This window comes from Molossus molossus, unplaced genomic scaffold (assembly GCF_014108415.1).
Source record: "Molossus molossus isolate mMolMol1 unplaced genomic scaffold, mMolMol1.p scaffold_m16_p_20, whole genome shotgun sequence".
NCBI classification, from domain to species: Eukaryota; Metazoa; Chordata; class Mammalia; order Chiroptera; family Molossidae; genus Molossus; species Molossus molossus.
This window is the reverse complement of record NW_023425356.1, coordinates 13,204,135-13,229,981: the sequence shown is the minus strand read 5'-3', so window position 1 is coordinate 13,229,981 and position 25,847 is coordinate 13,204,135. Positions and strand designations below refer to the sequence as shown.

General features: G+C 37.6%; 1 protein-coding gene across 1 annotated transcript in view; it reads left to right on the top strand.

Annotated features, from left to right (window-relative positions):
- Positions 1 to 25,621, top strand: part of RSBN1 (round spermatid basic protein 1) — a 53,945-nt gene extending 28,324 nt beyond the window's left edge. Inside the window, exons 3-7 of the mRNA XM_036272772.1 lie at positions 8,620 to 8,757; positions 9,081 to 9,223; positions 16,571 to 16,738; positions 20,017 to 20,125; positions 21,024 to 25,621. Coding sequence (XP_036128665.1) covers positions 8,620 to 8,757; positions 9,081 to 9,223; positions 16,571 to 16,738; positions 20,017 to 20,125; positions 21,024 to 21,497 — 1,032 coding nt within the window. The 3' untranslated portion in view covers positions 21,498 to 25,621. The remainder of the gene's footprint in view (positions 1 to 8,619; positions 8,758 to 9,080; positions 9,224 to 16,570; positions 16,739 to 20,016; positions 20,126 to 21,023) is intronic.
- Positions 25,622 to 25,847: the final 226 nt, after the last annotated feature.

Sequence of the window (25,847 nt, the reverse complement as noted above, 5' to 3'; positions counted from 1 at the left end):
CTAAAGATTTAAATATTAAATAAGTGTATACCAGTTTATACACTGTTTAGTGAAACAGAAAAGTCCAGAAATAGAGCCGAATAAACATAGACATTTGATATATAAAAATGATAGCATCTTGCTCTGGCCGGTTTGGCTCAGTGGCTGGAGCGTCAGTCTGTGGACCAGAGAGCCCCAGGTTCGGTTCCCACTAGGGACACGTACCAAAAAAAAAAAAAAAAAAAGTGATAGCATCTTAAATCATTGGTGGCAGAGAGAAGATAGAGTTGGGACATCAGGGTGCCTATCTAGAATTTATCTTGGTACGCAGTATATCAAATGGAGTCAAAGATGTAAATGTAGAAAATAGTGACATAAATGTAATAGAAGAAAAATTGAAGAATTCTCATAAATTTGCAGTGGGAAAGGTCTTTTCTAACTATGATCAAAACAATGCAAAATGAAAATCACTGGAAACAGTCATAAGGCAAATTATGAAAAATTATAATTCATATCTCACAGAGGATTAAACATTCTTTTTTTAAAAACTTAATCTCTGTTGAATGTGTTACAGATATCCCCCCTTTAACCTCCTCCACCCCAATCCTGCCCCACTCCTGCCTCCCCACACTATTGTCTGTAACCATTGGTTTGTACAGCCGTCCCTCGCCACTTTGCGCTTCGACGTTCACGGCTTCACTCTATCGCAGTTATTATATTTGAAAAACCTCGATAGAGTGAAGCCGTGAATGTCGAAGCGTGAAGTGGCGAGGGACGGCTGTGTATAAATAAAGAATCCTACTTCGGAAATTCATTTATTGTAGTAGAGTCTGGAACTGATTAAACGAGGGCCAAGTGTAATTTCTTCATCTTTTTCACCCATCCCCCCCAGCCCCTTCCCATTTGGCAAGCAACAAGAAATTCTCAGTATCTATAAGTCTGCTTCTGTTCTGCTTGCTCATTTTGTTTGTAGATTTAATTGTTGATATGTATTTATTCCCATTTTATTGTTCATATTTTTGTTCTTCAAGAAGAACCTTCAACATTTCATATACTGGTTTGGTGGTGATGAACTCCTTTAGCTTTTTCTTGTCTGACTATATGTCCATTGATTCTAAATGATAGTTTTGCAGGATAGAGTAATCTTGGTTGTAGGTCTTTGGTTTTCATCACTTTGAATATCTCTTGCCACTTTTTTCTGGCCTGCAGAGTTTTTTTGACAGTTTTATGGAGCTCCTTTGTAGGTAATGAACTGCTTTTAAGATTCTCCCTGTCTTTAACGTTTGGCATTTTGATGATGATGTGTCTTGGTGTGGACCTCTTTGGGTTCATCTTGTTTGGGACTCTCTGTGCTTCCTGGACTTGTATGTCTGTTTCCTTCACCAAGCTAGGGAAGTTTTCTGTCATTATTTTTTCAAATAGGTTTTCAATTTCTTGTTCTCGCTCTTCTCCTTCTGGTACCCCCACGATGCAAATGTTGGTATGCTTGAAGTTGTCCCAGAGGCTCCTTACACTGTCCTCATTTTTTTGGATTCTTTTTTCTTTTTGCTGTTCTAATTGGGTGTTTTTTGCTTCCTTATATTCCAAATCTATGGTTTGCTTCTTGGCTTCACCTACTCCACTATTGATTCCCTGTAAATTATTCTTTATTTCAGTTAGTGCATCCTTCATTTCTGACTGGTTCTTTTTTGTGTTGTTCATGTTCTCACTAAGTTCCTTGAAGTTCTTTCTAAGTTCCTTGAGCATCCTTATACCCAGTGTTTTGAACTCTGCCTCTGATTGATTGCTTATCTCCATTTTGTTTAGTTCTTTTCCTGGAATGTTGTTCTGTTCTCTCACTTGGGACATGTTTCTTTGTCTCCTCATTTTAGCTTCTTCCCTGTGTTTGTTTCTATGTATTAGGTAGAGTTGCTATGTCTCCTAGGCTTTGTAGGGTACCTTTGGTTGTAGGTGTCCTATAGGGTCCAGTGGCACAGCCTTCCTGATCACCCGACCTGGGCCCTCGAGGTGCACCCCTAGTGTGGACTGTACACCCTTCTGTTGTAATTGAGTCTTGATTGCTCTTGGCGCAATAAGAGGGATTTACTCAGCCTGATCAGCTGCGAGGACTGGCTGTGCCCACTGACCACTGGCCTCTGACTCCCTTGGATGATCAGCGGTGTTGGGGCCTAACACACAGAGCAAGACTTACTTCAGCAGGGCTCTGGTACCCACTGAGTCCTTGAGTGTGTCACTTGTGGAGGTGGTTGGGTGGTGGTGCTTCGATGTGGTCTAAAGTTGTCCACTGGGTGTGCTGGCTCTGGGGCAAGGTCAGCCTCTGCCTGTGTCTTACCCGGAGCCACCAGGATAAGCTACAAAGAGATCTGCAGATGGCTGCTTCCTGTGCTGGCTTGGAGGTGCCCAGGAAAAGCCAAGTTGTGAACCAAGGCTGGCTGCTTCTAGGGCCAGGCCTGGGGCCACTTAACGAGAGATATGGGGCTCGTTGAGACCAGATGCTGCTTGTTTGAGAGATTTTGGGAAAATCAGGGAGGACCCTCACAGCCAAGATATCCTCCTGATTTTTATCCACCACACGTGGGTGTGGATCCAGCCCGTCTGCACCTCTGCCCCTTCTACCAGTCTCGGTGTGGCTTCTTCTTTAATTTTGTAGTTATAGGACTTCCACTCAGCTCGATGTCAGGTGGTTCTGAATGATGGTTATTCTGTAGTTTAGTTGTAATTTTGATGTGGTTGTGGGAGGAGGCGAGACCGCATTTACCTGCACTGCCATCTTGACTGGAAGTTCTCAGGATTAAACATACTTAAACTATAGAACTGTAGAAATATATAAGAGAAATACTAACAACCCAATATAAAAAAATAAGCAAGCATTGTGAATGGACAGTTCACAGAAAAAGAAATTCAAATGGCCCTTAAATCCTCTTATCTGAAAAGATATCCAACTTTATTTCTAAGAAAATGAAATTAAAACTAATAAGATGCTAATTTTTACTTACCAAATTAGTGAAAATCCGAAAGTTTGATAATGATCCAAAAGTTTCTATTAATGAGGTTGTAGTGCAACACACACTTAAAAAAATTTTTTTTTTCAATTACAGTTTACATTCAATATTATTTTGTATTAGTTTCACATGTACTATGTAGTGGTTATTAGACAAGCATATACTTTAAAAGTGTTCCCACCAGTATTTCCAGCACCTGCCTGGTATCATACATAGTTATTGCAATGTTATTGACTATATTTTCTGTGCTATATTTTATATCCTCATGACTATTTTGTAACTTTCAATTTGTACTGCACAATCCCTTTACCTTGTTCACCCAGTCCCCACTCCCCTCTAAAAACCACCAGTCTGTTCTCTATCTATGAGTCTGTTTTTGTTTTGTTTGTTTGTTTAACACATACTTTCTTATATTGGCTGTGGGAATGAACATTTATACAACCTATTGAGGGTTGCTCAGTGTTTTTATCTTAAAAATTCTATCTTGGTCCTGTATCTTCCTCTAACTACCAACCTTCCTTTTTTCACAGCACACTTCTTGAAAAGATTGCCTACGTTTGTTGTCCCCATTTCCTCATCTCTCCTCAGATCCCACTGGTTTGGTTTCTGCCCTTATAATTCATTCACCAGTGGGCATTTTCATTTTCATCTTACTGGAAGTCTCAGCAGCATTTTGACCAAGCTCTTCTGGGAATATTATATTTTCTTACTTTGACTTTCATGATACTGTGTTCTCTTGGTTTTCTTCTTAACCTCTCTGACCACTTGACAATTCCTTTACATTCTTTTTTTCTTAGCCTTTCTTTCCTCTTTTGTGTTTTTTAAATCAGAACTTTCCAAGACCCCTGCTGTTTGAACTCTGTATATTTTCTTTTGTCAAGTCTATTTTAAGACTAAAGTTCCAATTGACTAGGATTTATATCCTCAGTCTAGAGCACTTCAGATTTTAGACCCAGCTCCCTTCTTGACATATCCACTTGGGTGTTTGAAAGGTATTTTGTGTTAGTTTCTATTGCTGCTATAACCAGTTACCATAATTGCAGTGCCTTAAAACAACACAAATTTAGTCTCTTACTGTTCAGAAGTAGAATCCTGTGTTTTTGTGGGGGTTTTTTGTTTTTATTTTTTTTGCATTTCTTAGCTCCTGGTGGCCATCTATATTTCCTGGCTTGTGGCCCCTTCCCCCATCTTCAAAGTGCATGACTCCAGTCGCTGCTTCCATCCTCACATTGCCTTCTACTCTCTGTAGTCACATCTACTTCTGCCACCTGTTTAGGGCCCACCTGGATAATCTAGGATGATCTCTCATCCCCAAATCCTTAATTTCTTTATAGTTTCAAAAGACTTTTGCTATATGAGGTACCATTTTCAGGTTCCAGGGATTAGTACCTGTATTTTGGGGAGCCTTTATTCAGCTTACCACACCTTCCAGCTCATCATGTCCAAAACATGATATCTCTCTCTCTCTCTCCCCCCCCCCTTCCCTCTCCAAACCTGGTCGTCCTCTAGTACAAGGACTGGTTTCGCCATCAGGTTGCAAAGCTGGAACCTGGAAGACATCCTTGACATTCTTTTCTCTATCATATCTAGTCTTTCTCCAGTACCTGACAATTTTATCTCCTGGATATTTTATTTTTTTAATCCTCACCCAATGATATTTTTCTATTTATTATCAGAGTGGGAGGGAGGAGGGGGAGAGAGAGACAAAGAGAAACATTGATGTGATAGAGCCACATCGACTGATTGCTTTCCACACGACGCTCCAACTGCTGATCCAAATTGGCCAGGGCTCTCCTGGATGTTTTTAAAATCTTTATTTTTATTTGGTTCACTGCTGTTAGCTTAGTCTGTTGTTTCTTATCTAGAATATTACAGAAACTTTCTAACTGGTCTCTTCTCTTTCATTGCCCCCACCTAAGAAAATAAAACTAAAACACACAAGAAAACAAAGCCCCTCTCCCCTAAAAAAAAATAATGGCAAATCTGATAACTTTCCTTTTACAACTTTATATCCTTTAGTTATTTGCCAAAATTCTTAGTGTAGTCTTCAAGTCTCTCCATAATCCAGCTACAGCTCATTTCTTCAGTCTCATCTTTATTTATTTATTTATTTTAGACCCTTGAAAGGGTCAAACTTAAGGGATTTTGTTTCCTTGAAACTTGTTCTATAGATTTTAGCTCAGTGTTAACTTTGAGAAACACCCTCTCCCCGAGATCAGGATCCAACGTTCTTTTTCTTAGTGTCTTATACATTCCATTCTGAAGACTTGTCACAGTTTATAATTAAATATTTGTTTAGATTAGTGTCTGCCTCTCCCTACTAGATTGTAAGCTTCCAGGGGCCAATAATGGGTCTAGTTTGTTGTATCTGTGTTTAGGACTGTGTCTGGCATATGATACATAGTAACCTTTTTATTAAATGAATGATACAGGCTTTCTTATAGTTTCTGTTCTTTTGTTGTTGTTGTTAATCCTCACCTGAGGATATTTTTTCATTGATTTTTAGAGAGAGTGTAAGGGAGGGGGAGAAAGAGAGAGACAGACAGACATCGATGTGAGAGAGAGACATTGATTGGTTGCCTCCAGAACATGCCCCAACCAGGCCCGGGATTGAACCTGCAACTTGGTTACATGCCTTTGCCCGGAAATCGAACCTGTGACCCTTCAGTGCATGGGCCAACGCTCTGTCCACTACAGCCAGGGCTGTAGTTTCTATTCTTTATTTAAAGTAATGTGTGTCTACTCTGCTGTGCTAAACCTCCAAATATTTGAAAATTGTTATATCCTCACTTTCATCTTTTCAAGTTAAATACTTTTGAAATACTTTTAATTTCTTAACTCTTCCTTCAGTATGTATGGTTTTCAAGTCACTAACCATCTTAATTGGTCTCTTTTGGGATTGCTTTAGTTATAGTTTTTTTTGTTTGTTTGTTTTTTAGCTTACAGCAGGAGATAATGATCCAGATGTTATCTGTGCATACAGAGTATTGCCTCCCTCAGTACAAAGTATACAAGATACCATCTAAACCACCATAACAAAGAGATCTCACAGACAGTGGCCAGAACAGAATGAAAGTTTCTTGAGTGATAATAAGTCCAAAGGTGTTCCGTGAGGTCATCCGGCATTCTGCTTTCCTTCTGTCTTTAAGTTTTGCCATTCCCTTTGGTGTTGTCATATGCATGGTTGAACCTGGCCCTCAAAGAGAGAAAGAGGAAGTGGAGAGCAGTCTGCTTATTCATTTTGACATGCTCTGGAAATTGCATATGTAACTTACACTAACATCTTATTGGCCAGAACCTAGTCACAGGCCACACTTAACTGCCTAGGAAGTTCTGCTACTAAAAACAAGAATGGTAGGTGAGATACTTGGGGATAATTCAGTTGGCTTATTTGGCATCAGTCTCACATAGGTGGTACCTATTGAGTTTCTGGTGATAAATGCCACCCACTTCTAAGCTGTGTTGTTAATTATTTAAATACAGCACAAACATTAGCATTTATTTAAAATTTTTACTCATGTGATAAACACTAATCAGCCTAACTACTACCACTATTTTTTTTTTTTAACCAGAGTTTAATAGCTGATTACTTCATTTTTAGCCTGAGCAAACATAAATTTAACAATTCCCCTTTTCAGGTTGACTTTCTTTCTCTTTCCAAATAGGAAAATATACTTTATTTATGTCATGTATTAATTATCCTAGGTATTTGCATTTTAAGTTGTCTTCAGTTCAGTGTGGTTGAATTAAATGGTATGTAAATAAGAAAACTTGGAGCACTGTGATATAAAAATACTCAGTCTCACTTCGTGTGCAAAATTTAAAGTAATATGAATTCCTTGGAATTAATAATGCGTTAAGAGTTGCATAATCTCAAAGCTAGCAGACCAAGTAAATTGAAAATTACCACAGGCATTGTACTTCAGGATAAGTCTTGACTTGCATGAGCTTTAAATTGAAATAAGTCTTTAGAATTTTTTCTCATAAGATGCCACCATCATGTATAGTTTGAAAGCCTTTTGAGGTAAAAGAACTTCTGATAATTGGGAATAGTTGGGGGAGGTGTTTGGGGGAGACTGATATTTCTTATACGCCTGAAAGCATACAATTTCTAGAATTGGTATTGAACGTTAAATCTACTTTAATCATTTTAGGGTGTTTGGCTGAGAAAGGTTAGACTAATGCTTAGAAAAGCTCTTTTACTTCCTCTTCCTTATACCTATATCCCATGACAATCCTCTTTACCAGTTTGCCTCCTCTGGCTTTTTATAGCATGATGATCATACAAACAAATGGAAGTAACTTGTGCAAATAGATGCCTGAGCCGTTGCTGCTTAAAGATCAACTAAAGTGATCTTGGGGGAAAGATTTATAAGGAATTAAAAAATAAATCTCTGTATTTGAGAACAAGATCTAAGATCTTTTTTCTGTGTATGTGTATGTGTGACGGTGCTATTAAATTGTCTGTGGGGAAAAAAATAGGTTGATTCTGAAACTGTTGCTAAAGAACAATTGTGTAAGAAATACTAGATAGTCATTTGTGCTTTCTATTGAGGCAAATAGTAGCAATTGATTTTGTTTTGAATGTTCAATAGAGACCCACCTTATAAAGGTATGACTATATATGTTAGGGTTTTCAATTTAACCTGTATCTTAACTAAGGTAGAAAAAGCTTGGTTACTGATTCAAGGTGGAAATAAATCCTGGTTAATCTAGCATTTTTAGTCTAGTCATCTATATGCACCAGATCTGTCTCTACTTTTTAGAAATGTTCATTCTAAATTTGAGATAGTTTAAGAACATCCATGAAATGACTCAAAGAATAATAACAGATTGTATTGAATTAATTGGTAGATTTCATTTGAATGTAAGGATTCTTCAGGCTACAAATTTGTATACAATATGCCCTAAATTCACTAGAGAGTTGATATAGAGAAAGTATTTATGTGCTGCGGATAACATTAGACTTCAAAAAAGGGAGGGATCATGAAGGGTGATCAGAAAGACTTGCAGAAGAACAGAAGTCTTGACTTGACCTTTGAAAGATAGATAAATGTGGTTTGACAGCAGAGAGGACATTCCAAGTAGGGCAGATTCAAGAGGAAAATCTTTGCAGGTAGAAATAACTGTAGCATAAGTTGGATGGAGAAAAAGATGAGCCTGCCTAGGATGGAGGATATTATATGGAAGTAATGGAAGGTTGGATTGGATAACAGTCAGCCTGGTATCTGGCCTAATGTGAAGGCTTTCAAGCTCGAGAGTATAAAATGAATATGGAGGATTAATCTGATTATGGTCTGCCCTGCCAGTTTTATTGTTTATTTACTGATTTTCCTTAATAAAAATCACTTTGAAGAGTATTCTCAGATATTTAAGTATATTTTAATGTCTTCAATATTTTCTTGAGATGTTGGGACCATAGACTAACTTGCATCTTGAAATTTCAGTTGTAGAACATATGTCAATATATTTGTCAATGTGCTGGGTGCTTTTCTGTAACTGTTGACTTTGTCTAAGGAACTGACCATTGAATTCTTGGTATGTAGAAGAAATAGCAACACTGGAAACAGTGCCCTATTATAATTCTTTAATTATAGTGTACTTCAGTCCTTTATACCCCTTTTCCATTTTATCTCAGGTCAACAGGACATATTGCTGTGGCACCTACCGAGCAGGTCCTATGCGGCAGATAAGTCTTGTTGGAGCAGTAGATGAAGAAGTTGGTGATTATTTCCCAGAATTCCTTGATATGTTAGAAGAATCACCATTTCTGAAAGTGAGTGCTAATTCATATTATTAAAGTTCTGATCATTACTTAAGTGGAACCTTTTCATTAAAAATTATTAAGCTAATCTTGTCTGTTAAAATGAAATTTTATCCAGTGTTTTGAATAGAAATGTTTAGAAAATTACTGGTACAAAATATTTAACTTCAGTTTTTTTGTGTGTGCATATAAATTATTGATTAACACTTTTATTTCTTTGTATAGCATCTCAAATACATAAAATAAGCTTCCTAGAGCTTTCTTTTGGGTGGGGAGTTTAAATTGTAAATACTTTATAAAAATATTTTTATGTGACTCATTCATCTGACTTCTAGATGACTTTGCCCTGGGGTACACTTTCCAGCCTCCGACTCCAGTGTCGGTCCCAGAGTGATGATGGACCTATCATGTGGGTACGACCAGGAGAGCAGATGATCCCTACAGCAGACATGCCAAAGTCACCATTCAAAAGACGACGGTAAATAATTATTTGTCTCAAATAAGCAAAAGTCTTTTTTTTAGTTGATTGCTTATAAAAATGATTGAAACTTGAGCACAGTTTGAACATCATTTGTCTAGATTATTTGAAGAGCTATATATATATATTTTTTTCCTGTTGATTTTTTTTTTAGATAGAGTAGGCGGGGGGGGGGGGAGAGAAACATCGATGTGAGAGAGAGACATTGATTGGTTGCCTCCCGTATGACCCTGACCAGGATCGGACCCACAACAGAGGTATGTGCCCTTGACTAGGACTCAAACCCAAGACTCTTTGATCCGTGGGCCAACGTTCTAACCACTGAGCCAAACCAGCCAGGGCTAAAGAGCTGTCTTAAGTAAATCTTCTAGTGGTCATTCCCATAGTCCACTCATTACACAGTCATCAGAGTGAGGCATCCTCCTGAAAAAAAAGATTTCATTTTCACTTTTCTTAAACCTTGGGTCCTAACTACCTGCAAGATAAAAGTTTAAACTCCTTTGTGTAAGGATCTTTCATATTCTGGTCTCAACAGTACCTCTTCTAGATCTGTCTGCTTCTAGTCCACTCCAGCCACACTGAATTCAGTATCCAAACAGTGGTCTTCCACAACTCTGCTCTTTGCACTGTTCTTTTTCTTTGGAATGGCATCCCTTTACCCATCTTACTCTCTCCCTGGCAGACTCTTTAATAGGTTTTCAAACCTTTACTTGGTTTTCACTTTATTTGTGAAGCTTTTTTTTTTTTTGTTCCTTAACTAATTAATTGCTCCCTTCTCTGGGCTCACGTTTTTCTTTCTTATTAAATTTTGAGGTCTTTAAGGACAGGGACTGAGCTCACATTAGTAGCTTGAACTCTGTCTTTATGACACATAGCACTTGATTGGTGTTTGCTAAATGACACCAATAATGTATTCTCCATAATAATTCATATTGAGCTAACATATTTTGTTTTTCAGACACTTAAAACAAATCTAGATTAACTCATTCTAGTATGAAAATCTCATTTAATGTCACTGAAAATGAGTATCTGTCTAGACTACAGAAATAACAACTCAGATAAGTACCCAGAAGTGAGTTTTAATGGACCAGTCTAGACCTCACCTTAAAGCTATTGGAGAATGATACCAGTGCTAAGTATGGAATAATTTTAGGTACTTGAGATTGCACATGAAAATGCTCTGGAAAAACTATATATAAATGCAAGGTGGTGGCATGGTAAAACCTGGCGGTAAACCAGAACTATAGTTTGTTTCCTGGTTATTATAAACTTTAAAAAAATTAGATAATGGAAAAAAAGTAAAAAGCAGGCAAAAATACCCATAATCTCACCTGTTTAGGCATATTAACCTTTCACATTTTATTCCATATATACATTATTTTTTTTGTATCCAGGTGAACTCATTTTTTGTTTACTTTAAAATTTGGTTCTTTTCCCCCTTAGATTTATGTCTTATATTAAGATGCATCTATAGCATCATTTCTAATTGGCTCTGTTGTTTTCACTGTATGGTTGTATCAAGATTTACTTAACCAATTCTTTTTTTTTTTTTTTTAATCCTCACTTGAGGATATTTTTCTATTGATCTTCAGATAGAGTGAGAGGGAGACAGAGAGAAATATCAATGTGAGAGAAGCACATCGACTGGTCGCCTCCCGAATGACCCTTTGGTCCACCGTCTGATGCTCCAATCGCTGAACCAAACTGGCCAGGGCTTAACTAATTTTTTATTAGTGTAAATTGTTTCTAGGGTTTCAATATAAACTGGTGTACTGGAGCCAACTCACAGGGCAATTGTTAGCTCCCAGTTCCACATTGAATGAGGTCACATTAGTAGCTTGAACTTTGCTATAGATTGGGAGCATTTATACCATGGAAATCAGCAAGTCAGCTACAAATCAGCCATCTCTCCCCAAAGCCAGTTGTTAAACATGTATAACACAGCACTGGCTGGCTGGTTGGTTGGTAAGTAGGTAGATGGATATCATTGTGTATTCGTGTGTTTGTTTTCTTAGTAGAAATTCCTAAAGGCTCAAAGTATATACACATTTCTAAATGACTCCCATAAATGTACCAGTTTATATTCCCACCCATATAGTAAGACAGTAAGTATCTTTTCCCCATACCCTCTACTAACATTCTTAACCTTGTTGATCTTAACTTTAGACAAAAATGATTCATTTTAATTTACTTTTCTTTGAGTGGATTCACTTATAAAATTTCCCGCCTTGGCCGGTTTGGCTCAGCGGTTAGAGCGTTGGCCTGCGGTCCAGAGAGACCTGGGTTCGGTTCCCGCTAAGGGCACGTACCTCGGTTGCAGTTTGTCCCCGGCCCTGGTCGGTCGTGCGGGTGGCAGCCACTCGATGTGTCCCTTCACATCGATGTTTCTCTCTCTCTCTCTCTCTGTTCCTCTCTCTCCCTCCCACTCTACCTGAACGTTTCTCTCTCTCCCTCCCACTCTACCTGAACAAAAAGTGGAAGAATGTCCTCGGGTGAGGATAAAAAAAAAAAAAAAAAAAAAATTTCCCTTTTTTTTATGTTGTAAGGCTTTTTTTAGCTTCAGATTTTTCTTACAGTAATTTTTTTTTCTTTACTCAGGAAATTTTTGTTTATATGTTGTCAAGCCTCTTTTCCTCTGAGATTTTTCTCCTAGTGACAGGCTGGCAAGGCTTTCTCTCATTCAGTATTATAAAATATTCACCTGCATTTTCTCCTAGTACTTCTGTGATTTTAGTATTTACATACTTTATCTACCTGGTATTGATTTCAATATATAGGAAGAAATTTAACATTTTTTTCCAAGTAGACAGCTATACCAACATCATTTATTTAATAATTTATTATTTCTCCACTAATCCGAGGTGCTACCAAGTTTTTTTTTTAATTGGGATTAAATATTCTTTTTTTTTTTTTTTTTATCCTCACCCGAGGACATTTTTCCATTTTTCGTTCAGATAGAGTGGGAGGGAGAGAGAAGAAGAGAGAGAGAGAGAAACATCGACATGAAAAGGACACATTAAGTGGTTGCCACCCGCACGACCCAACCAGGGCTGGGGACAAACTGCAACCAAGGTACGTGTTCTTAGCAGGAACCGAACCTGGGTCTCTCTGGACCGCAGGCCAACGCTCTAACTGCTGAGCCAAACCGGCCAGGGCTGGGATTAAATATTCTTAAGTGAGGCATTCAAAAGCATGTTGAGCCCTGGCCAGTTTGGACACTCAGTGGATAGAGCGTCGGCCCACGGACCAATGAGTTGTGGGTTCGATTCTGGTTAAGGGCACCTACCTCGGTTGCGGTTTGTCCCTGGCCCTGGTTGGGGTCGTGCTGGACTCTGGAGTTGGAGTTGAAGAAATGTATACACAGGGTTTTAAAAAATCAGAGTACAGTAGGGTTTATAATGAAAAAATCCTGGTCACCTTTTCTTGCAAAGGCAAACACACCTTTTTACCAGAGCAAAAATTTGTTTGTAATGCTTGTTTGTTTTGTGTTTTAAGGCTTTGACAGGAAATTTGTCAATTTCTTTATATGATAGATAGGGATTTCTTTCCTTCACCTGTTCTCCAAATAGTTAAATGACCTCTACTTTACCCATTTACTCCCCACTTATACTGTTTGTCAGCTGTGCTTATACATTGTTGAGATTAATTTATATCCTGCCTTAAAACCATACTTAGATTTATATGCTTTGTCAATAGGTATAGTCTAAAATTTGAAAGCAAATAAATGTAAGTTTACTGCAGATTAATGAGTAAGCTAAAAATTTGTATTTTAAGATTCCAATGTTTTGTTATCACTCAGGAATAATTTACAAAAGGATCTTTCTTTCCTGTATTTCACCTAGCTCCTGAAAATCATGCCACGTTTTAGTTTGTTTCATATTTAGATTGTGCTGATTTTATTGAACGGTTATATTTTTTCTGAAGTTTGTGATTGCCCCTTTCTGAGGGGGGCATATGCTTTTCTTGACCATATCCATAAGATCTTCTATTCTCTTTATTGTTTAAGATACTTTCTTCTAGAATCACACTTTCTCTGTCTTTTGTGACTATGACTTTGGCGATTGTTTTTCTGTATAGTCTCTTTGGGGTAGTTACCTGCAATCTGTATTTTTTATCATATCCTCAAGAATCCAGAATTTTAATTATACTGTCTTCTCTAGCATCAGTTTTGTTTTTTTTTTAATCCTCACCTGAGGATACTTTTCCATTTATTTTCAGACAGAGTGTGAGGGAGGGAAGGAGGGAGGGAGGGAGAGAGAGACAGAGAAAGAGAAAGAAACATTGATGTGAAAGAGACACATCGATTGGTTGCTTCCCGCATGACCCTGACCAGGGCTGGGGACTAAATTGCAATTGAGGTACGTGCCCTTGACCAGAATCGAACCTGTTTGCTCTAACCACGGAGCAAAACCAGCCAGGGCCTAACATCACTGATTTACCAGGAAATCTTATGGAGCTCTGCTCTGTTTTTTTGTTTACTTCAAACTTATTTCATAGTTATCAACTAAAGCGTTCCCATTTTATACTTTTCTGCATTAACCTATGGTTGTCTTCTCCCTAGGTTTATTTCTTTGTCTTGCTTGAGTATATTCTCAAGTAGTATTCTAAGAAAAGGAAGGTATTCTGAGTCATTATATGTCTGAAAAGGTTTTTCTGTCATTAAATATGATTCATAGTTTAGCTAGAGTTCATAAGATGTATTTTTCCTTAGAATTTTAAAAATTGCCTCAGTGTCTTCTGGAATCTAATGTTGTTCATGAGAAGTCTTAATGCCCATCTAATTTTTGCTTTTTGTAGGTAACTATTTCTTTTTTTCCTCCAAAAGCTTAATTTCATAATGATATGTCTTGATTTGGGTCTTCAATTTTTATTCTTATTTTTAAATCCTTTTTTGATGTTTGGTAAGACCCTTAAATTTAAAGATGCATGTCTCCTTTCATTTTGGGGAATTTTTCTTGCTTAACTGCTTTGATAATTTCTTTATTTTCTGTATTCTTTCTTTCTGAAACTACTGTTGGTTGAATAATAGATCCCAGTTTGATTATCCTCATATTTTCTGTTATCTATTTGCTTTTGATTTTGGGATGTTTATTTGTCTTCTAACCTTTCTTTTGAATGCTTAAATTCAGCATTGTTTATTTTTATATTTCTCTGTTAGACTACTACAGGCTATCATCACATATCTGGTGATTCTTGGTTGATCTATTCTTATTTAGAAATAAAGCATTGGGCTTTTTGTTCTGTTTCTTTTTCAGTGAGGCTTATCAATAGCTAGGTTTCACTTTTGACTTAACAGGTGTAGAACTGGACACTAAAGGATATGTTCAGATGCCAAAGGATTCTGTTAGTTCTGTTTATATATTAAGTTCAGTGTGTATAGAGAAGAACATGGAAGTTTTGGGGGGATGAAAGTTTATTAAAATGTGTTTGGCTGTAAGCAACCAGAATCTTGATTCATACTGGTTCATGAAATAAAATGTTACCTATATATCAAGAAGTACAGAGAGATTGTCTCTAGACATCATATGGTTAGTGACTCAGTGCTATCAGCAAGAAACCAGGTTTTTTCCTTTTTTCTGCTTCTGTCATTTTTTTATCCTCAGGAGGACATTTTTGCATTTATCTTCAGATAGAGAGGGAGGAAGAAAGAGAGAGAAACTTTGATGTGTCAGAGACACATCGAGTGGTTGCCACCCACACAACCCCAACTGGGGCCGGAGACAAACTGCACCCGAGGTACATGCCCTTAGCAGGAACCGTACCCGGGAGTCTCCTGTCCATGGGCTGATGCTCTAACCACTGAGAAAAACTGGCCAGGGTTGCTTCTGTCATTCTTTTTGCATAGTAGGTTTTATACTTACAGTGGCTTCTTCTATGGTTACTGGATGGCTGTAGCAGTTCTAGGTATCACATCTGGATCTGGTTATAGCTAATTAGAAGAAGAGACTCTCTTTTATTTCTCTCTTCAGAGCTGGAAAATTCCCGAGAAGTCTCCTTAGATTTCCTCTTGTATGCTAGCCCGAATCACTTCATGCCTGTTTTAAATCAGTCACTGGCAAGGGGAATGAGCTTATCACAGTTTGCCAGGACTCGTGAGGATCTTCCTCTGGAGCTTGTGAATTAGGTCACATATGGCAGCAGATACCTAATGAAAATTAGCATTCCGTTAGGAACATAAAGATGAGTAATGGCTGCTGGGTGGGTCACTCCGTCATCTCCACAGGGGTAGATGTCTGACTATCCACATTCCTATCCACATGGGTAGTAGGTGACTGGTTCATTTGCAGAATTTCACTTTAACTTTTCTTTCTCAGCCTTACTTCATTTCTGTACAATTGTCATCATTATACCTGGCCTTTATTATTATTTTTTAACTCTTAAGTGTCCCCAAGGTCTGTTGGGCAGGGCCTCTGCTGCCTTTTTAGTTGTCACCTCATTTTTTTTTTTTTTTTCAGTCCTCGGGGATATTTTTTCATTGATTTTCAGATAGAGGGGGAAGGATGGATGGGGGCGGGGGGAGAGAAACATCAATGTGAGAGAGACACATCAGTCAGTTGCTTCTTGCACGGCTGGGGATTGAATTGCAACTGAGGTACAGGCCCTTGACCGGAATCGAACCTGCATCTCTGGTCTGTGGGCCAATGCTCTAACCACTGAGCAAAACCTGCTGGGGCATGTCACTTCCTTATTGTGTATTCTAGGCCTATGGCTTTCTCTGCTCAGTTTTCTTCTAGAAATATGTTGATATTGTTCATTCAGAAATCTATTTCCTTTGTTGCTTCTTATTCATTTCTTTACTGTTACTTTAGATTATTATTTAGAAAGTTTTGAGCATATAAAAAAGTAGAAGATAATATAATAAGCTCCCATGTATTTAGTATCAGTAGTTATCAGCTCACAGCTAATTCTGTTTCATCTATACTCCCATCCATTCCCCCATCTCCTCTCCCCCACCCCTACCGTGTTAGTACAAAATCTTTTGCTTTTATTTCCATGCAGATATTGTTTGCCATCTTGAATCAAGTCTTGTAGAATGTTGTGAGAGTTACAGATATTTTGGGAGTCAAGAATGATCAGGGTAAAGCAACATATAGCCTTGAACTTTGAATTTTATTTTCTCTTGCTAGACAACTAAATTTTATATATTCAAACATTCCATAGTTTCTATATTATCATGACATACCAAGAGAAAAAGGTAATCACATTAAACATTATAATAGAATGTATAAAATCATGAACCTTCTCAGCCCTCCTATTTGAAATTTGGTATCTCAGCTAACGTTTTTGCCTTATCGCTATTAATACTTTTTTTCTTCCCTTTACTTCACAACCATATCAACTCTCCAGATCAATGAATGAAATTAAAAATCTCCAGTACCTACCTCGGACCAGTGAACCCCGGGAAGTCCTCTTTGAAGATAGGACAAGAGCTCATGCTGATCATGTAGGTCAGGGTTTTGACTGGCAGAGTACGGCTGCTGTTGGGGTTTTGAAAGCTGTACAGTTTGGTGAATGGTAAGTTAATGCAACTCAGCTGCAAGGTTAGTTAATGTTGTCTTAGAAAATGTGGGCTCAATTTAAAAGGTTGGGGTCCAATTTTTTTTTAATTGTGGCAAAATACATATAACAAAATTAAAAGTTAAAAAGGAACCATTTGTAAGTACACTGTTCAGTAGTGTTAAGTATATTTACATTGTTGTAAAACAGATCTCCAGACCTTTTTCATCTTGCAGAACGGAAACTGTACCTACCAACAATAACTCCGTTTTCTCCTCTCCCCCAGCTCCTGCTAACCGTCATTCTACTTTCTGTTTCTGTGTATTTGAGTACTTTAAATGTCTCCTGTCAGTGGAATCAGACAGTAGTTGTCTTTTGTGACTGGCTTATTTTATTTAGCATAATATCCTCAGGCATCATCTATGTTGTACCAGGTGTCAACTTCCTTCCTTTTAAAGGCTGAATAGTATTCCCATTATATGTTTATGCCACATTTTATCTGTTCATCCATCAATGGATGCCTGAGTTGCTCCCACCTTTTGGCTGCTAAGAACAAATATCTTGTGTCCCACCCTGGCCAGTTTGGCTCAGTGGTTAGAGTGTCGGCCTGCGGTCCAGAGAGACCTGGGTTCGGTTCCCACTAAGGGCACGTACCTAGGTTGCAGTTTGTCCCCAGCCCTGGTTGGAGTCGTGTGGGTGGCAACCAGTCAATGTGTTTCTCTCAACATCGATGTTTCTCTCCCTCTCTTCCTCCCTCTCTCTCTTCCACTTTATCTGAAGAGTAAATGCAAAAATGTCCTCGGGTGAGGATTAAAAAATATATATATATATATCTTGTGTCCCTGCTTTCAGTCTCTTGGGTATACCCAGAAGTGGGATTGCTGGATCACATGGTAATTCTATTTTTTTTTTTAATCCTCACCCAGGGACATTTTTCCTTTGATGTTTTTTTAGATAGTGTAGGAGGAAGGGGGGCGGAGAGAGAGAGAGAGAGAGAGAGAGAAGCCTTGACATGAGAGAGACATTCAGTGGTTGCCTCCTGCACGGCCTGGAACGGGGCCAGGGGTCAAACCTGCAACCAAAGTACTCGCCCTTGACTGGGGATTGAACCATCGACTCTTTGGTCTGCAGGCTGGCGTTCTAACTGCTGAGCAAAACCAGCCAGGGCAATAATTCTATTTTTATTTTTATTTATTTTTTGTTTCTTTTTCTTATCCTCACCCGAGGACATTTTCCCATTTTTTTGTTCAGGTAGAGTGGGAGGGAGAGAGAGGAACAGAGAGAGAGAGAAACATCGATGTGAAAGGGACACATCGAGTGGTTGCCACCCGCACGACCGACCAGGGCCGGGGACAAACTGCAACCGAGGTACGTGCCCTTAGCGGGAACCGAACCCGGGTCTCTCTGTACCGCAGGCCGACGCTCTAACAGCTGAGCCAAACCGGCCAGGGCTATTTTTAATTTTTATAGGAACCACCATACTGTTTTTCATAATGGCTGCACCCTTTTACATTCATTTGGGGCACAGTTTTAACAAAGCTCAGAACATAGAATTAATTCAACTCATTTTAAAATGCTTTTTGTTGTTGTTTTTTTTTATCACCGGAGGGCTTTTTGTGTTTTGTTTTGTTTTTTTGTTTTTTTTTTTGCATTTATCTTCAGATAGAGCGGGAGGGAGAGAGGGGGGAAGAGAGAGAGAGAGAGATAGAGAAACATTGACGTGAGAGACACACATCGAGTGGTTGCCGCCCACACGACCCCAACCAGGGCTGCGGACAAACTGCACCCGAGGTACATGCCCTTAGCAGGAACCAAACCCGGGACTCTCCAGTTCGTTGGCCGACACTCTTAACTGCTGAGCCAAACTGGCCAGGGCTGTTTTTTGTTTTTAATTTTGTTTTTCATATTATGTCAGGACCTTCAATTATTATTGTAGAGTTTAATTTGATTATTCCAAGTTAAAGATGCCTTTTCCCCCCTTCTCTACTTTGAAAACTGGAACATGTGATATTTGTGTGGCAGATGACATTGCAGGGTGACATTGAGAAGGTGGGGCAGAATGGTGAGAGGATGGCAAATGCAACCAGTTTAGAATAAAACTCATTGTTTTTAGTCACTGTTGATTTAGTTTTGTTTTTTTTTGTTTTTGTTTTGTTTTTTTAAATACACAACAGTTTATTTAAATATTACGTTTTTATAAAGCATGACCAAAGAAGAACCAGAAAACAAATGGGGATTCATGAGCATTTTCTTTCTCTTCTACATCTACTAAAGAAGCTTTCTAAAAGCTACATTCAGTACTGTGTCAATGAAGCACAAGAAACTGTTCCAGAAAAATTTTCAGAATCATAGAAAACAAAGTAAAAAAATAAAGCTCCAGCGAACCCTTGTATACAAATAAAGATCATAATATGAAAGCTTTGTTGTTTTTTTTTTCAGTTTTATTTCCAACACAAATACAAAGCTTACCTGAAGGCATTATTTTAAAGTCTAAGAAGTTGTTAGACTAAAAAATCAAAATGTGCTTTGTGTATTCATCACATTAACCTTTTCAAAAAAATTACATCAATGTATATACCAGGAAATGTGAAGGGCAGCTTCCTGCAGTGCCATATTTTGAGAGCTGACCGAATCAAAAAGGAACTTCAAACCTTCAGGCCATTGGTTGTTATCATCCTCATCTGTTAAATTTCTGGCCAGCTCTGCAGCAATATCACAAATTTTCTTCCTCGTGCTAGACTGTGTTTCCATTTGAATAATCATTAGCAGTTCACTCTTGATGGCAGTCTGGACATCGGAAGGAGGAGTTGGGTAGCCTTCATCAAATGCAGAGGACAAAAGATGTCTTAGAAGAACAGCAGCCATTTGTCTAGCCTCCTCAGCAGCTGTAGTATTTCTGATGGCCTGTAAGAAGAATGTGATCTCTGACTGGCCTGGGATATTCTCATGGGTTTCCTCTGCCTGTTTCCGGACCACATTGTCGGGGCTGAGCAGGTTTCCCAGGAGCAGGTAGAACTGTTGCTGCTCCGCTGCAGCCGCTACTATTGCACTAAGTGAGAGAGAGCTGTTGTTTTCGTTTTTAAAACTACTCTAATTTCCTTATTTTTAAACAGCTCTTTTAGTGTTTTGTTTACTTTTTCAATTTGATTAAAGGAGCAAATGTATACTTTGTCCTTAGGAGCTACATATCTATTTCTGTGCTAGTAGTAGCACTTCTAGTAACAGGAAAACTGAAATTTGTCATCATTTTCCATTTTGAGATGATTGTTTCTAAAACTTAATCTTGTTAATCCTAGGAGTGACCAACCTCGCATAACCAAAGATGTGATTTGCTTTCATGCTGAGGATTTTACTGATGTTGTACAGAGACTTCAATTAGACCTCCACGAACCTCCAGTTTCCCAGGTAATAACTACTGCTTTTCTATTACCCTTGCAGTTTGATATTGGAAATAAGTATTTTTACCCATTTTATTTTGCATTTTATCTTATAGTTGGATACATGGGATAGTGAATTTAATTTTATTACCATTTAAGGTTGTGTGTGGAGGGGGTCGAAAATCATTGAAACAGAGCTTCCAAATCAGAATAATACTTGAGAATTTCTTTAATCTTTGGGATGCCAGGTGGGCCTGGGATGGTCAGGGGGCCCACGCTTCTCAATTCTGGCCCTAAGCAGTCTCAGCTGTTAACCCCACTGCACTGTGTACCCTCACCTACAAAACGATGAAAGACTGAAGGAGCAGATAAATGTTGCCCTTCTGTGTGGCAAAGAATATTGATATTTAACTGCTGCTTATTTAAGTGAGACCCTAGGCCTATCCTGACATTGACCTGCCCTTTGGTGCTAGAGAGATAGTAAAATAGGAGGAAAAGTGTTTGGCAAGTTCTGGCCAGTTTGGCTCAGCGCTTAGAGCATCGGCCTGCAAACCAGAGAGACCCGGGTTCGTTTCCCGCTAAGGGCATGTGCCTCGGTTGCAGTTTGTCCCCGGCCCGGGTTGGGGTTGTGTGGTTGGCAGCCACTCAGTGTGTCTCTCTCACGTTGATGTTTCTCTCTCTCTCTTCCCCCCTCTCTCCCTCCCTCTCTATCTGAAGATAAATGCAAAAATGTCCTCGGGTGAGGATTTAAAAAAAAAAAAAGTGTTTGTCAAGCATTACAGGAAATTTAAAAGCTGTATATCACTTAGTATTGCTTAGCTTTAATTTGGCCCTCCTGTTTTCCTGTACTAATTATAATATTTTATTTGGCTACATTATTACATGTTTTATTTTAAAGTCTCATGCAACTTTTTCCTTCTCTTTAGTGTGTGCAGTGGGTGGATGAAGCTAAACTAAACCAAATGAGGCGAGAAGGCATTCGTTATGCTAGAATTCAGCTATGCGACAATGATATCTACTTCATCCCCAGAAATGTCATTCATCAGTTCAAAACGGTGTCAGCAGTGTGCAGCCTAGCCTGGCATATAAGGCTTAAACAGTACCACCCTGCCGTGGAAGCTACTCAGAACACAGAAGGCAGTTCTAACGTGGACCGTGATTTAACTGGAAAGCGAGAATTAGAAGTTGACTCCCAATGTGTGAGGATAAAAACTGAACCTGAAGAAACATGCGCAGAGATGCAGCTTTTCACAACTGCTTCATCATCTGCCCCACCTTCATCAGAACTCAATCTGCAGCAAGACCAGATGACACATCCTGTTCCGGTTTTAAAGGTGGAAAGTAGACTGGACTCTGAGCAGCAACACAAGCTACAGGAACATTCAAGCACTCCTGTGTGATATGTACATATTCAAATACATTTTTTAACTTTTTTAAATTTTGATGTGAAGTTATAGTTTTATAACTGGCTTAAGTTAAGTTTTATTGGAGAAATCTTGCCTATAATTCTATAAAGAGAAATGACATTCCACAAATGTCAAGCATATCTTTTTTACACAGATTATGCAAAGTTAAGAGTTGTATCTTATCCCGTTAGTACAGTATGTAATAGTGGGTCTGCTGCTACTTTTTGTTTTAAGGTGTGAGGTAATAATTCAATCTCTTCTTCAAATCAAAATAACTCTCTGGAATAACATTCTTTTTTGGTAAATTATTTACTTCCCTTAATTTTATCTTGTCTCTTGCCATATTTGCTGTTTTTATGATAGAAGATCAGATTTATGGTTTAGTATTTTGTCTTTATGGCACAGGTTTAATTTCTACAGTAAAAATGGCATCGATTGCAGGAAAGAGTTCCTGCATCTTGTTCAAAGGCAAGTAAGTTATTTAGTTCCAACCATAAAGAACTGGTAGTCTAAGGAAAATTTGGTGGCTCTCTGGTTTCTTAACAAAAGAGAAAGCACAGCACTTTCTGATCCAAACTGTCTTCTTTGTGTCTGTTATTTAAAGCCCAGTGGATATTTCAATTAAAAATATCTAAAGATGAATAGTCCTTGGTCATTCATTATCCATGGTTCGTTGATCTTTCTAGAATACAAGGTAACTATGGAAGATATTTTGGGTAAAAGAGATAATGTTGACTTGATACTCTATTGTTCTGCTTCCTGGCATCCTCACTTTTTGTGTGGATACTTTTTCTTCCTAAACTGATCATGAGTATCAAACTTAGAGAATGATATCTTTCTGATGAGGCTACCATATTTTGTGCATGAAACTTAGGAAAAACTTTTTGTCACCTGGCAACAACCTCTTCATGGTAAAGATCAACTGTTGAGACACTTCAATTCACAGTTTTAACTGGGGAATACTGGAGTTTATTTACTATTACTCTGTGTTGCTACTTTCCAATAAAGAATATGGCACTAGACTTCATCCTAGAGTTTCAGGTAGCCCAGTGCTTTGTGCCTGAGTAAATTATTTTTTCAAATAGGCACAGTTTATATAGCTAGTGTAGTCTTTCTATGATTTTAGAATGTTAATGTGATACACATTTTACTTTCCCTTAGTTAATAATACTATAGGTCTTTTGTTTATTAAAGGAAGAGTACTCCCCACACCTAAGGCCAGATTCTTATATCTACCTGGTTATAGTGCAATTTGGAGATTTTTTTCCTGGAGGGTGAGATTTGGAATATTTACATTAATATAGGCAAAAAAGATGCTGCTTTATTATGTCTGTCACCATGAAAACTTAGCTGCATCTTTTGAAATATCAAATATGAATTTTCTCTAAAATATTCTGAAATAGGTTAAATCTTATATAAATATTACTTTGTGCAATATTGTTGTGTAGTTAAATGCATATTAGCCAAGTATAGAGGTCACTGTGTAAACCGATAGAAAAGTAACCATCAGCAAATACTGCAGTGATTAGTTAGAATCTGTATTATTCCTTATATATATGTATATGTATGTATTCTCTGTTAAAAAGGGTAAAGACAAATAGAGAAACATTTCAGTGTAAACCATTTATGAATTGGAAGTGATGTTGGTTTTAGTTATCTCTGTAAATAAGGTAATTAGAATGGTATGAAAAGTAATGTGATTATTGCAGGGGTGTTTTTAAATCTTGGGTATAAATCTAGGGTAAATTCTAGTTTATCAAGACTAGTTTTTAAGGGACCTGCCTTTGAGGGTGTTTTTTGTTATTGTGGGTGGGTGGGTGGGTGGGGGTTTGATCACAAAGTATGTGGGTTTGGGTTCTTTCTTGTTTTTGTTTTTCTGTCCAGAAGAATTTCATAGAGCTTTACTAGGCTGTGCAAAGTGAAATTCTTCTCAGGCAACATTTGTTTTTTAAAATAATCATGAAGAACAAGGTTGCCAAAGCAAAAACTTTTTTATTTTTATTTTCCTTGTCTTCCAAGATCCGATTTCCCCATCTCCCACTTGCCATCCAGCAGATGCCATCTGTCATCTAAGCTGGTCATTGCTAATAAACAAGGAGACTGTCTCCTGACAGCCAGCACTGTGTTTAATCACTCAGGAACCAGCGGATCTGCAAAGACCTACAATCGAAAGCAAATCCCCATTTTCCTTTAATGAAACATTCTGCCCTCACCTCCCATAAAAACATAATAAAAGAGTATAAAAATGTTTAAAATCATGTACTAATAAATTCATTGTATGTTAGAATTACAATAGGATGGAGAGAGAAACATTTAGCTAGTGATGTATCTGGAAACTGAATGTCCTATGTGAGTGAGTATTAGATTTTAATAGCATGCTTTAAAGACTGAGGAGTATAAACGCCCAAGTTTTGAGTTTCTTACTGCTTTCAAAGCTGTATCCTAGTTTAGTGATACAAATGATTGCAACTTTTCTAAATCATTAAATTATTTGGTTTGGTGGAGTGAGGCATGGAGCAAACTGGCGTCTTCTGATTTGTTACAGTATTGATGGCAGTGAAGTTGTAACCGAAATTTAAGCTGATCTTCCTTTTTGGTATCTTAATCTATTGTGCCAACTCTTTGAGATTACTTGCAGAATGTGGCTATACGTTTTAGTATTTTGTGGAGCACATCTTTTTTAATGTGCTTACGGAAAAGACACAATATGTGAGTATTTCTAACTTAGTAACTAGAATGGTTTTATGATATTCATTAATAAGGATAAAAGTCTTCCCTCTGCCCCAGAAGTCATTCTATAATTATACCAAGATATGCTAGGAGTGGGATTTAAAGAGGTATTCCAAATTCATAAAGCAATAATAATAAAAGCCTACATATGAGTTTCCCCCTCTAAAGTTTTAACTCTTTAAAAAGGAATTCCTGGGCTTAATTGTACATTTATTAATTTGCTTATTCAGCACTTAACCATTTGTTTCACTGGTACTTCATTATTTTTGAAGACTTTTGAAAGTTGCCCTTTCTCCTTAGAGACAGTTGGAATATCAGATGACTAATATTACAAGCTCTTATATAGGAAAAAGGAGCTTATTGAATGAAATCTTTACTAAACCTTAGGAAAATATGTCTTGCATCATCTTGCATCAGTCTTTTAAGAGGCATAAAGTTCACACTTAATGACTGAAGAAACTTTTGCTTATTGCCTTTCCCTCTATAAATATTGTCTAGAATGAAAGCTAATTTAGGAACAGACTCTAAAATTCAAGAAAACTCTTAGTGATTATATTCTTGATCATTAATAATAGCCCAAAATATTTTTATCTGTATTTGCCATTAAAAATTTGTGTTTATACCTTCAGGGTAATTGAGTTTGTGTCTTTCTAATAAATCTGTTTGTCATTGCTGCAGGTTTTTAAAAAGAACCTTTCAGTAGTACATGCCAGAGGTTCATATTTCTGCTAAGTTTTATTTTTTTAAACAGGTTGTAGCTGTATTTATTGGTCATGCAGTAAGTAGAAGAAATGTACAAGAGGTGTTTTGCTTTAGCATATAAAGGAACTATCCTCGTGCTGAAAGTTTGTTGCTTTAAAAGCAAGTATCTCTCCGTAAATATTATGGCCTTCCATTTTCTTCGTACATTTTTTAGGATCCACTTGTGCATGTAGTTGAGACCACTGTCTCTTAATATAGCACTTTTCAATTCTGAAGAAATACTTATGTACTACTTCTATCACATGTTGTAAATTTTCATGTAATAGTGTTTTTTTGTGACTAAACTCCATTTTGATTGGCAGCTAAGACTTTTTTTCCTGTGGCTTTAATTTATCTAAGAGGTCTTTGCATATAGATGAAATGTATAATTTGCCTGGCGGACTATTTGCGTTGTGTGGCCTTAGTTTGTTTATTGACATTAACAAGTGTTTTAAAAAGGTTTTTAATGAATAGTCTTAAATCTAAATTTGTGTGAATCTTTTAGCACAGTGCTTTTTTGTAGCTGTCTTAAGTGTGTTAAATTGTTAAGCTATTTCTTTGTAAAATAGGACAATGGAATGCATAGAGGTTTTTTTTTTTTTCCTGTAAAGTATTTTTTTAATAAACAAAGTCTGATTTGTCCTTTACTGATGTTTCGTGATACAATGAATAGCACATGTGAATTCTAAGCTGCCTGGAACCTGTTTTTAAAGTATTTATAACCCCCATCTATCTCTGTCCTCTATTATTTTCTAATATTTTAGAAAAGGTCATAGGTATCGTGAGAAAATCCCATGCATTTTGAGATACAACTAGTTTTGGGGAAGAAGGAAACCCATGCTTGGCATTTGAGGCAGTTGTGTCTCCTGCTGC